The 13139-nt window shown below is 43.9% G+C and overlaps 1 protein-coding gene across 1 annotated transcript in view; it reads right to left on the bottom strand.

The window, feature by feature from the left end:
• The window catches only part of LOC308300656 (uncharacterized protein), a gene marked incomplete at its 3' end in the record, with an annotated part of 66605 nt that overhangs the window by 14483 nt on the left and 38983 nt on the right, over positions 1-13139 (bottom strand). Inside the window, exons 5-6 of the mRNA XM_080744536.1 lie at positions 12028-12571; positions 6895-7125 (exon numbers count right to left, since the gene is read on the bottom strand). Of these exons, the coding sequence (XP_080600662.1) occupies positions 6895-7125; positions 12028-12571 (775 nt within the window). The remainder of the gene's footprint in view (positions 1-6894; positions 7126-12027; positions 12572-13139) is intronic.

Here is a 13139-nt window from a genome sequence, read left to right as displayed (position 1 = left end):
ACTTCGATGAACAACGTCGAATAGTGACTTTGATATTCGAATATTCAGTGAATGCCCTATTTGTGTACTTACACAAACACTGAGTACACACCTCAAAACAAGCTACACATTTTGGTGCACAACAACACACATTTGTATAATTATATACTTATGAGGACAAGTTTTTTACTTAGAGTGTGAAATAATACAAACATACAAGCAAATATGCCACTTTAAACCAAGACAATTGTCCTCACAATGACACACGCACGCACGTCGCACGCACGCACGTACGCGCACACACACACACACACACACACACACACACACACACACGGGGAGGAGTGACAAGAACATGCATGAATCATCAATTTCACTGCCAAGGTGCACAGATATCTAAACACTCACACTCAATTACAGCACAGTGCAGTGCATTGAAGGAAGCAAAGAACAAGAACAAAAATAAGCATCCATGTTCTTCACACATGCAAACACAACTTACCGTCATCCAGGTCAATGAAGATGCCTGTAGATAATATAACACACCTCAGTCTCAGAGTCCTTCAACTACTTATTAATTAAGATTAATTTATCATTCATTCAACTGTCTGGTTTGCCATTAAGATCCCATCCATCTACATTCCACTTTAGTACATACAGTACATTTCATATTAAAGCATCCATCAATAACTATGTCATTTCCTCCCTCCAGGCTACTCAACCCGCGGCCTGCATGCCATGCGGCCCTGCTTTATGTCTGAACAGCCAGTCAAGGTCAAACCAATAAAAAGTAAGCCATTTACCATGAGAGGGAGCCTCGTGCCAAACAGCCCTGAAACAGTGGTAAATCAGCCAACAACCCACGACCCTCGAATGGTAAATTGCTTTCCTACCACTTCTACCATATAAATGAAAGAAAACACAGTTGTAACTTGCAAGGATCTTTAGTTACAATCAACTGCAACACAACAGTGGGCGGGGTCCATGAGCCAACTCAAGGTTGTTGACTGATTTACCACTGTTTTAAGCCAATCAGAATCCAGTATTTGAACATGTGACCGCAAAAAGTGGTAGAATATAATTTTTTGTTTCTACTTTCAGTGTGGACAAGTCATTTGCAACATTAGCAACCACAAGAGGGCGATCATGCATTATGCAGTTGAGCTGATCAACGTCTGCTTACTGACCAGGAGTGGTCGTGTTGTGTTGACGTTATGCTGATTTATACTTCCGTGTACGACAGTGTCTCCCACGGCACACACAGCCGATTTACAAGTCCATAAAGCGTTGCATCCAGGACGTGCTGTGGACTTGTAGATCGGCTTGCGTTCGGTGAATGTCACACAAACAAGTACAAACTGGGTTACAGCACAAACAAGTACAAACTGGGTTACAGCACACGACAAGGTGAATGTCACACAAACAAGTACAAACTGGGTTACAGCACAAACAAGTACAAACTGGGTTACAGCACAAACAAGTACAAACTGGGTTACAGCACAAACAAGTACAAACTGGGTTACAGCCATAGAGCTATAATAATAAGGTTACAGCACACGACAAGGTGAATGTCGCACCAACAAGTACAAACTGGGTTACAGCACACGACAAGGTGAATGTCGCACCAACAAGTACAAACTGGGTTACAGCACACGACAAGGCAGCAGTTTCAACATGGCCAAAACCATAACCAAAGATTAGTTGTTTCAGCAAACATGGGAGGAATCATTTACATCAGGGGTCTTCAACAGGGGGTCTGGGACCTCTAGGGGGTCCTCAGAGTTACTACAGGGGGTCCTCCAAATCTTTGTGTGATAGAAACTAGTTTTTTTCACCCTTTTTTATTTTAACCACTTGAACCCTAGCGTCCATATTCTGAGAACTTAAGCCAAAAATAGCAGATCTACAAGCTCACAACGCCTCGCAGCGCGAGGCGTTGTGAGCTTGTAGATCTGCTATTTTTGGCAAAGAGCTTTGGAGGGGGAAAAGAGCAGACAACGTACAGTGAAAAGTCAAGTTTATTAAGTATTGACAGTTCAACTGGTTAAATATCTGAAAACACACATTAGCATGAATCCAAAATATACTGATTATCTGTGCTGTCAAACAATGAAACTATATGGAATCTATGAACAGGTTGTGGGGGTCCCTGCTTCATCTCTCTCTCTCTGCTAAGGGGTCCCTGCTTCATCTCTCTCTCTCTGCTAAGGGGTCCCTGCTTCATCTCTCTCTCTCTGCTAAGGGGTCCCTGCTTCATCTCTCTCTCTCTGCTAAGGGGTCCCTGCTTCATCTCTCTCTCAGCTAAGGGGTCCCTGCTTATCTCTCTCTCTCTGCTAAGGGGTCCCTGCTTCATCTCTCTCTCTCTGCTAAGGGGTCCCTGCTTCATCTCTCTCTCTCTCTCTGCTAAGGGGTCCCTGCTTCATCTCTCTCTCTCTGCTAAGGGGTCCCTGCTTCATCTCTCTCTCTGCTAAGGGGTCCCTGCTTCATCTCTCTCTCTCTGCTAAGGGGTCCCTGCTTCATCTCTCTCTCTGCTAAGGGGTCCCTGCTTCATCTCTCTCTCTCTGCTAAGGGGTCCCTGCTTCATCTCTCTCTCTCTGCTAAGGGGTCCCTGCTTCATCTCTCTCTCTCTACTAAGGGGTCCCTGCTTCATCTCTCTCTCTCTGCTAAGGGGTCCCTGCTTCATCTCTCTCTCTCTGCTAAGGGGTCCCTGCTTCATCTCTCTCTCTCTGCTAAGGGGTCCCTGCTTCATCTCTCTCTCTCTACTAAGGGGTCCCTGCTTCATCTCTCTCTCTCTGCTAAGGGGTCCCTGCTTCATCTCTCTCTCTCTACTAAGGGGTCCCTGCTTCATCTCTCTCTCTCTGCTAAGGGGTCCCTGCTTCATCTCTCTCTCTCTGCTAAGGGGTCCCTGCTTCATCTCTCTCTCTCTGCTAAGGGGTCCCTGCTTCATCTCTCTCTCTCTGCTAAGGGGTCCCTGCTTCATCTCTCTCTCTCTGCTAAGGGGTCCCTGCTTCATCTCTCTCTCTCTACTAAGGGGTCCCTGCTTCATCTCTCTCTCTCTGCTAAGGGGTCCCTGCTTCATCTCTCTCTCTCTGCTAAGGGGTCCCTGCTTCATCTCTCTCTCTGCTAAGGGGTCCCTGCTTCATCTCTCTCTCTCTGCTAAGGGGTCCCTGCTTCATCTCTCTCTCTCTGCTAAGGGGTCCCTGCTTCATCTCTCTCTCTCTCTGCTAAGGGGTCCCTGCTTCATCTCTCTCTCAACTAAGGGGTCCCTGCTTCATCTCTCTCTCAACTAAGGGGCCCCTGCTTCATCTCTCTCTCAACTAAGGGGTCCCTGCTTCATCTCTCTCTCAACTAAGGGGTCCCTGCTTCATTTCTCTCTGCTAAGGGGTCCCTGCTTCATCTCTCTCTGCTAAGGGGTCCCTGCTTCATCTCTCTCTCTGCTAAGGGGTCCCTGCTTCATCTCTCTCTGCTCGGCCTAAAAACGTTGAAGACCCCTGATTGATCCTCTGGTGTTTCAAAACGTGCACACATTCACCATGATACCTCTGACAGTGAGCTCAGCCTCCCCACCTGGAGAAATGCAAGAAAACACTACTCTCTATCAGCGGCCAACACACTGGGATGAGAATCAGATGTAAGGAAAGTCACTTGGTATGACTATTCTATTTTATTTTGTTTGTCCGGAACCGGAAGTTATGCAGGAACGCCTACTGAGTGGCAAAATACTACTTTCTGGCCTTGACAGCAAAAACATCCACACAGAAAAGTCCTGTGTGATTGCATTAAACAACGTTAAACTCACTTTGTCACTCGATTTGCCACTCACTTTATACATGCACATACCGTCTATATTGTATATTATGAGTATATTGGATTTTAGCTTCTGAATCATTGCACTGGTTACACATGTGTTCCCATTGTTGTGCACACACTGGAAAGAAGCCTGTTTATTTGGGAATTTAATCATTTCATATCCAAGGATTAAAACAAAATAAAATAAATAATAGGAATAAGTTAGGTATGTTTCCAAAACCATGATGGGTTTGAATAAGTTTGTATTGATTGATTGATTGAAGACTTTATTAGAAGTTTGCATAGGAAAAGGTACAGTTTCATGACGGTAAAGTTCACTGGTACAAGGTCTACTAAAAGGAGATCCATGAAAAGACTAAGCTTATTTCCACAGGAAACCATTTAAGTATCTCATATAACATTGAATGACAGACGAATAGAACACAGTACTATGCAGTAGATATGTAAAGAAAAGAAAAATGAGAGCACAAAAAAAAAGAGAGTCTAAAACAGTAAGTAAGTAAGTATATACAAAGAAGGGGCAGGGGAGGGTAGGGTTGGGCAAGGTTAGTTTTTTTACCAGTTGCGAACGGCTGCTGCCTGTAAGTGGTTTTTCAGGGCAATTTTAAAGGATGCTAGTGATCCACACTTCTTTATGGCCTTCGGTAAGGCTTTCCACATTTTGGTGGTATAGCAGAAAAAAAGAGTTTGACCCTTTGTTGGTTTTGACTCTGGGTTGAAAGTGATCTGTGGCGCTGCCTCTGGTGTTGTAATTATGGACATCCTTAATGTTTATAAAGTATTTTCACAGGTACTTGGGTATCATAGTGGTGTAGTGTATCTTGTACACCTGGCCCATTGCAAGTTGCTGTACTCTGTCATCTACTTTGAGCCACCCCACTCTTAACTGGTGAGTAGCGGTGAGGTGAGTCTGATAGGGAAGGTTAAGCAGGACCCTAATTAGTTTATTTTGGGCTGTTTGGAGTTTCGTTTTCAGGGCTTGTGGGGCGTAGGTATTTTATTTGTTACAATGACCTCATTTCAGCTGAGTACTAACTAGTAACTTTTAATTACTTATTAACCTTTGACAATTGGATTTATTGGAGCAGCAATCTGTACAATATGTTCTCTTCACATTTTGTGAATGAAGCCTCATTTGTGACGTCGTCATTAATCATTCCATGACAATATTTTTTGTTCTTTGAGGTTTTGCCTTATAGTTGGAAAAGTGTCTTTTTACCATGTGTTTCCTTAATGTTTAGACTAGTCATGTAGTGACCCTAACCCTAACCCTGTTACAAAAGGCTTTTTATAGAACTGACATGTTTAGCTTGCAGCTCTTGGACGTTTGGTATTTTACTGAGTGACCCCTGAGGCCTCTTGGGTAGCCCTGTGTCCAGGCTACGGGATACACCTGATCTTTAAGCCATTCAGGCCTAGGATTATTGACTGCTTTAACTATTGAAAAATAGCAGATGTACAAGCTCACAGCGCGGCACCGAGTGCCACGCTGCCAGCTTGTAGATCTGCTATTTTTGAAAAATCTTGAAAATTAGAATTTCTTATAAGATTTTTTTGAAAAACCTATGTTTCTATGTCAACAATCTGGCCAGCCATCGTCAAAGGAAAGGTCCTTTTCACTTAACTGGAGCTCAGTTAGTCTGTTCTTGAGCGACTACTATGTCAGTGGTTCTCAAACCTTTTCATGTGAAGGACCCCCAAAATGATATGTATTTGGCCACGGACCCCCATCTCAAAATATCTAGTTCCAGGGACCCCCCAGAAGTAAAATTTGAGTTACAAACATTTGCTTTGAAAATACATATATTCAAAGATTTGCACATATTTTCACGACTTTTTTTTTCCAAAAATAGCAGATCTACAAGCTCGCAGCGCGGCACTCGGTGCCGCGCTGTGAGCTTGTATATCTGCTATTTTTCACTGGTTAAAGCATTCAATAATTCTAGGCCCTAAATGGGTTAAGCTATTGCTATGTAACAAAGAGTTGAGTTGTCCAAGTAATGACAACATACTGAGGCCAAATATAACTTAAAAGATCTATTAGCTAAAACGTGTCGCTTTCGCACCACGTTGAGCTATCAGCTACTGTTGATGCTTTGCATGATGCTGTATGTCTGATCAGGGGGATCTGGACTTGGTGCACTCTTTTTCTCCCGTCTACACACCTGGGGCAGGTTGCACCACCAGAACGTAAGTTCTGCCCTAAGTTAGGGAGTAAAGTCCTTACTAGAGGCTTAGTAACTACTAGTTAGTTTGTAACTAAGTGAGTTACTAACAGGTGTTGCACCACGACTGCTTAAGGCATAACGTAACTAGTAATGCGTAGACTGTTCCTAAAGTAATGTATAGTCGCATAAAATGACGTCATAGCTCCCGAATCCAATGAAAACTAACCGTTTCTAGGAAGAAAGTAAAGCTTGTATCGTCTTTTGTCAACAGACAGAGCTCCGTCTCTCCACTGGCATCATGTACACAAAGTCATATTGATCCCTGCACACGGAATGTATCAGAAATGATGTTGGCCCCTCATACATTTTGCCCCGCTGTGAAGTAACGCAGGGCAGCGCATATTTGGAGGGGAGAAGAGCACCGTTCAAGTCGCTGTTGTGCTGTATGTCTGCCGCGGCTAAATGCAGTGGTTGAAAAAGTACTCAAATGAATTAAAAAAAGTATCAATCCTGCAATATAGAAATACTCTATTAATAGCAGACACATTGTGAGCTTGTAGATCGGCTATTTTCAAATGGCCGAAATGTATATAGAGCTTAATGTATATGTTTTAAACAGATGGGTCGTTTCATTGTTGAATTAATTAAATAGCCGATATAATGCTGTCTGCCACGTTAGTAGTGTAGTTGCTCTACTCCCATAGAGATAGGTTACTTAGTAAGGACTTAGTGCTGCCCAAAGGCTGGTGTAAATATTTAGTAGTTACTTAGAGATACTTTAGAGTGGTGCAACAGCTGACATTGTAGTAATGCCTAAGTCTTGACTTAGAAGCCATTTACGTTACAACTAGGCTACGTTTGAACTTAGTGTGAAGTGGTGCAACCCCACCCAAATCTCTTCAGTGAAAACAGCAGATCTACAAGCTCTTACACCTACCTGAGAAGAAGAGTGTACCGATGGCCAGCAGGACTACGGCTCCCAGAATGCACTTGTTCAGAGAGAAGCTGAACTCTTCGTCTCTGTGGGGGGGCTGGAACTCCTCTTCCTCCTCCTCGTCTTCATCGCTCCTCCCGATCCTCTCCAGGGTCAGGAGGGTCCTCCTCTTCCTCAGCCCCTCCCCCTCCCCCTCTCCTTTCTCCCCCCACCCCTCTGAAACGCTGGGGGAGTCTGGAGGGAGAACAGACATTAGTATGAACAAAGTAGGGCTGAAACTATCAGTAGTCATGTATCCATAAACTTATTCGAATTAGGGAAGCGAATTATCAGAAATGCGCATTAAGACAAAGCGAATTTAGCCCGTTTCCATTTGCGGGTGTCATTCGAATTAGCGACGGTCGCATGGTTGACAGAGTGCTCATCCTGCAAGTGTCGGCGTCCTCTGGAAGGTGGCCGATCTGCAAGCTGCTGTGAGCTTAGATCGGCCACTTTTGGCACGCAACACCATGTGATGAGGAAGGGTTGGCCACGGATGGCTTGGCTCCGGGAGGTGAAAACGGGAGGAATTTACACACGGTCCGTGTCACTCCGTGTGTAACAAACAACTGGTTTTGGATTTACAATGGAGGACGTTCACTTCGCGTGCACGCCCGACGTGCGTTGTAAACAAATCGCGGATGAGATGCGGGCGCGACGGGATCGACGTACTGTAAGTAATTATACCTTTACTGTATATACGGTAAGATTCACAGTCCTCACCGTCAACGGCGCCATGGTTTTAACCCTTTCAATGACGGTGAGGACTGTCAACGGCAGCAGAACAGTTAAGTGGCAGGGGAAAGTGTTAAGTTGGAGGACGATATGGACCCAGAACGTCATAATCTATTCGCATTTATTGTCTGATCCGTTTCCATTCACAAATGCGCATTTCGTTTATTCGATAAAGCCTCAAAATCCACCTCCTCCAAGCGGATAATTTTTTTTGCAGATGATAAAAGTTTATTCACATTTTGAAGTGTTTCCATAAGTGGATTTATGGAAACGCCACTAATGATATACTTGGTGATTATTCTATCGATTATCGACAGTAATGAGATATATTTTTTGGGGCCTTTTTCTACCTTTATTTTTACAGACAGGAAACAGGGAGAGACGCAGCAACGGTCACTGGGAGCGGGACTTGAACTCACGACTCGCTGCAGACGAGCAGAGAAGGTTCTCACAAGCTTGGAGGTCGGCTATGTCCGATGCGTGACACCACACTGAACTAAGCATAATGCTGGAGATGTGGCGTAACGGCATGGCTTTCTACACAGAGAGGGCAATTATTTCAACATAAGATGCTGCGTTCAAGTTCAGGAGAGTTTGGACAAGGCCATTCTCTTGAATGCTGCCTTCGTGTATGGCATGGAAAGAGGGGGCATTTGCATTTCTTTCACCATAGTGAAAACTGCATTCATGGTCTGGAGAGGGCACTTTTTACAGACGGATAAAAGGGCAGGGGCTCAAGCCCCCTCTGATGTCTATGTGTGCACGTGGCTGCTGCAGGCTACACAGAGCCTATAATATGTGGTATGCACCTGGACAACAAGGGCCAGTGGACGCCTTTATTTTTTAAAATAATTTCCAAAATATAGATAGTAACAAATCACAGCATTTTCATCTGAACGCTCTCATCGTGCTAAGATACAAGCTGCAAGGCAAAGTCTATGTAAAGCACCTTGGATAAAAGGTGCTATAAATGCACCGTTTACCATTCATTCACAGTGTTGTCTTCTGCTGAAGACTGTCTGGCTGAAAGGTCAACTTGATTCATCTATCTGAATGTGATCCCAACTATATTGTTTACCACGGTCACTGGCGATAGTTTTGGTTTGGACTGGTTTTGGAGATTTAGCATGTTTCATGCTGCAGGCTCCTGCACTAGGATACTTACAGTACAGTACGGTACGGTACGGTACGGTACGGTACGGTACAGTACAGTACAGTACAGTACAGTAGAGGATGACACAGGAGTGGATTTTCACTCCTGTCCCGTCCCACTCCTGGAGAAAAAATCCTGTCCCATCTCAATCCTAGGCCAGAGTAAAAACATAAATCCCGTCCTGTCCCACTCCTGTACAATGACTCCTGGTCCCATGACTCCCATCCCGCTCCTGGTCAAAATCACTCCCGTTCACATCCCGCTCCCGAAAAAAAAAAAATAATAATAATGTTTTTCTATTTTGATCCATATTATATTTGATATCATGTTTATTATTATATAATGTATCATTTTATAATGTTCACAGTTCAAAGACCTCACTTTCCTGTGCAATTTATTTCTGCGATTTGATGAACTGGTCTGGGATGATTCCCGCTCCTGCCCACTCCTGTTGAGTTTCATTCCTGTCCCGTCCCGATCCTGGCATTAATACAAATTTCACTCCTGTCCAGCGGGAATCCCACAGGACCCACGGGAATTCCTGTCAAATGTCATCCTCTACAGTACAGTACAGTACAGTACAGTACAGTACAGTACAGTACAGTACAGTACAGTACAGTACAGTAGAGTAGGCCATAGCTTTGCACTAGGAAAACATCCTTGTATAAAGTTCCATCTAACAGTTTCGGCCACGGCCCCAAACAGATGCATGTCCAGCTCAAGGAATACTGGCATGGAAGCATAGAGACACACAGGCTTCTACAAATTCACGCCCCCTATTGTGACAGCGGCCCCACTTCGGGTAAGGGAGAACGCTGCACTGCAGCTGCCAATGCAATCCCAATGAGAGGCATCTTGAAATAACATAATTTCAGTTGTTGACTACTAAGGCTGTCGTAAATGCATAGCAATAAAGACAGTGTTGTCAATGAAAAGCGACAGGTTTATTTGTCTGCCGTCTCCTCTCTTCTCTGTTAACATTATGGGTAATCCATTCAAGTGGCAAATTAAACGTGACACACATCACGTATTTAGAAAACAAGAAGATATGTTGACAGAGTCAGTCCATACATTTGAAAACATATTTTTATTTAAATCAATATAGTCTTCAGTTCGTGTAGGATTATTTTAATATTAGGCTGAATTGCAATGACTTTCTATGGACTGGCTTGCAGTGCACCGTTCTCCCTTACCCGAAGCGGGCCGCTGTCTCAATTGTGGGCGTGAATTTGTAGGCGCCCTTGTGTCTCTATTAGCTTGAGCATTAGCATTGTCTAGCACTCCTACACTGAGGGGCTACAGGTCACTATGATGACCACCAGGGGGATCCTATCTATCTGCAGTGGTAACCTAGCACAGTTGAGCTGCTACCATGCAATCCGTGGAAAAGCACCATTAGAGTTCAGGGGTGTTTGGGAATCCATGCCAAGGAAGGAACCTAAATACCCCCCAACATTGCTTGGCGTTGCCAGCCTCTCTCTACCGCCAGGGGGTGGTGTTGTGTTCGGTCTGGTTTATTAACCAGGCAACCCCCCCCCCCCCCGATAGCCAAACCTGCCTGCCACTCTGCAAAGCACTGAAGTTCCACCCAGGCTCCAGTAGGAAGCTCATGCATGTCTATGTACTGTACCTACTGTACCTACTGTACCTACTGTACCTACTGTACCTACTGTACCTACTGTACCAACACCATGCTGTCATACCAGACACAGTGTCAGCTCCTGGTCCACATACTGTAACCAGCTGCTCTTCACACATACAACACACACACAGTGCATCACTGATATTACATAAATGTTATGTAAATCAGTGATATTACATAAATGTTATGTAAATATCATACTCTGATGCTTTATCATGTACAATGTGAGTTTGACTATCAACTTGGCCAGGTAGTCTGGGAATTATAAGGGGATTATAAGGGGTTAACCTCAAACAAATGGCAACAGAAACTCTTTCAACTCTTTTTGTTTCATAAATATGTTGGTAACAACATGTCAAAAGTCCTAAGAAATCCAAGTTGTGGAACATATTGAAACAGGAAAAAATACAGGAAATACAGGAAAAAAATACAACCCTAACCCTATTTCCTAGTTCCGTGCTAATACGATGATGAAATAAAAAGAAATGGGCTAGCTAAAAACCTCTGGCATCTAATGTGTTAATACCTGGCAATCAATGTGTTAAAACAGATGTATTTTTTGTATTCTTTTCCTGTATAGTAAAGTTAATGGGACCCAAACTGTTCATGTTTTTGTATTCATTACAATAAGTTCTGGATTGCAGCTTCAAGTCTAAGTAAAGTAGAAACTCCAGATTGTGGGTTTAACATGTTGGTGGTTTAGCTTTCCTCAAACATACATTTCAGCGTGTGCAATTGAAATATAATATAATATAATATAATATAATATAATATAATATAATATAATATAATATAATATATTTACATATTATTAGTTTTATTAATCAAAATCAACTTAATCCATTAGAAGGAGTGCCTTTTTATACTAGTGTTGATTAAAATATGTCAACACTAATCAACAAAATATCAAAATGTATCTGCTCTTTCAGAAATATTCATAGTGAATTTCATGAACCCATTTAGGCCTAGAATTATTGAATGCTTAACCAGTGAAAAACAGCAGATATAAAAGCTCACAGTGCTGCGAGCTTGTAGATCTGCTATTTTTGAAAAAGTCATGAAAATGTGTGCAAATCTTTGAATATACGTATGTATTTTCAAAGCGAACGTTCGTAACTCAAATTTTGCTTCTGGGGGTGGTCCCTGGAACTAAATATTTTGAGATGGGGGTCCGTGGCCAAATACATATCAGTTTGGGGGTCCTTCATATGAAAAGGTTTGAGAACCACTGACATAGTAGTCTCTCAAGAACAGTCTAACTGAGCTCCAGTTAAGTGAAAAGGACCTTTTCTTTGACGATGGCTGGCCAGATTGCTGACATAGAAACATTTTTTTTCAAAAAATCTTAGAAGGATTCAAAAGACACTTATAAAATCGGGTAAAAATTCAAATTTTTTACTCGATTTTTCAAAAATAGCAGATCTACAAGCTCGCAGCGCAGCACTCGGTGCCGCGCTGTGAGCTTTCTGCTATTTTTCAATAGTTAAAGCATAAAATAATGATACACAATAATGTGTACCCGTTCTGAATGGGTTAAAACATTTAAGCATGAAATTGTCAAACTAACCTGCTTGTTTCTCCGAGTCCGTTGCTTTCGGGGACGGCTCTGACTCCTCCTCTTCCTGCCCTAACCCCTCCCCCTCCTGCCCTAGCTCCTCCCCTCCCAGGATCTCGGGTATCAGCATGGAGGCGGGGGGGGGATCCTCGGGGGAGGGGCTTATGTGGGTGTAGGAGTCGGAGAAGGAGTCGCCCTCGGGGCTGGGCGGGGCCTGGCCCTCGGGGAGGCCCTCTGATTGGCTGTGCGGCGCGGGGGCGTCGCCATCGGAAGAGGAGTGGCCGAGGAGGACGCCTAAGGAAGAGGGGGGGCCCTGGGGGTCTTCGCTGACAAGGTCGGGGTCAACGGAAACAGGGGTGTGGTCGTCAGCGGGGTCTTCAGTGATAGGCGTGGGGTCTTCAATGCTAGGGGTGGGGTCTTCAATGCTAGGGGTGGGGTGTTCAGTGATAGGGGTGGGGTGTTCAGTGATAGGACTTGGGTCTTCAGTAACAGGGCTGGGGGTGAGCATGGTGTCAGGACCAGGTTGTTCTCCTAGGTCCACTCGGTCTTCACACACCTGTGAACAGGAAGCAGGTCATTTAGAGCAGTGGTTCTCAACCTGTGGGTAGGGACCCAGGGGGGGTCCCCAAATTATTTTGGGGGGTCCCTAGATGTTAAGCTAAATGTTAACATTGTTTTCTCACTCAACAGTAAACAAACCCACCTAAAGTTTAAGTCTAAAGTGACAATTTAAGGATTTTAAAGACCTTTTTAGTACCTCTGGTCAAACATTGGTCAAATTGTCAAATATTAGAGGCTGAAATTGTGAAAATAGCAGATCTACATGCTCACAACACCTCGCGTTGCGAGGCGTTGTACAATTCCAAGTGCTTGTGCAGGGTTGGGGGTCCTCAGTTGAAATATGATTATTTTGGGGGTCGCGGCCTGAAAAGGTTGAGAACCACTGCTTTAGACCAGTGGTTGTCAACCTTTTCAGACTGAGACCCCAAAATAATCATATTTTAACTCAGGACCCCCCCCCCTGCACAAGCACTTGGAATTGTAGGAGTTGGCATTTAGTTTGACTCCATCTGTTCTAATGTGAAAACAGCAGGCTTTGTGAGCTTGTAGATCTGTTCTAATGT

Source organism: Nannobrachium achirus (assembly GCF_963921795.1).
Source record: "Nannobrachium achirus genome assembly, chromosome: 2".
Taxonomy (NCBI): Eukaryota; Metazoa; Chordata; class Actinopteri; order Myctophiformes; family Myctophidae; genus Nannobrachium; species Nannobrachium achirus.
The sequence above is the reverse complement of the archived record's forward strand: the minus strand, read 5'-3'. Positions and strand labels throughout refer to the sequence as shown.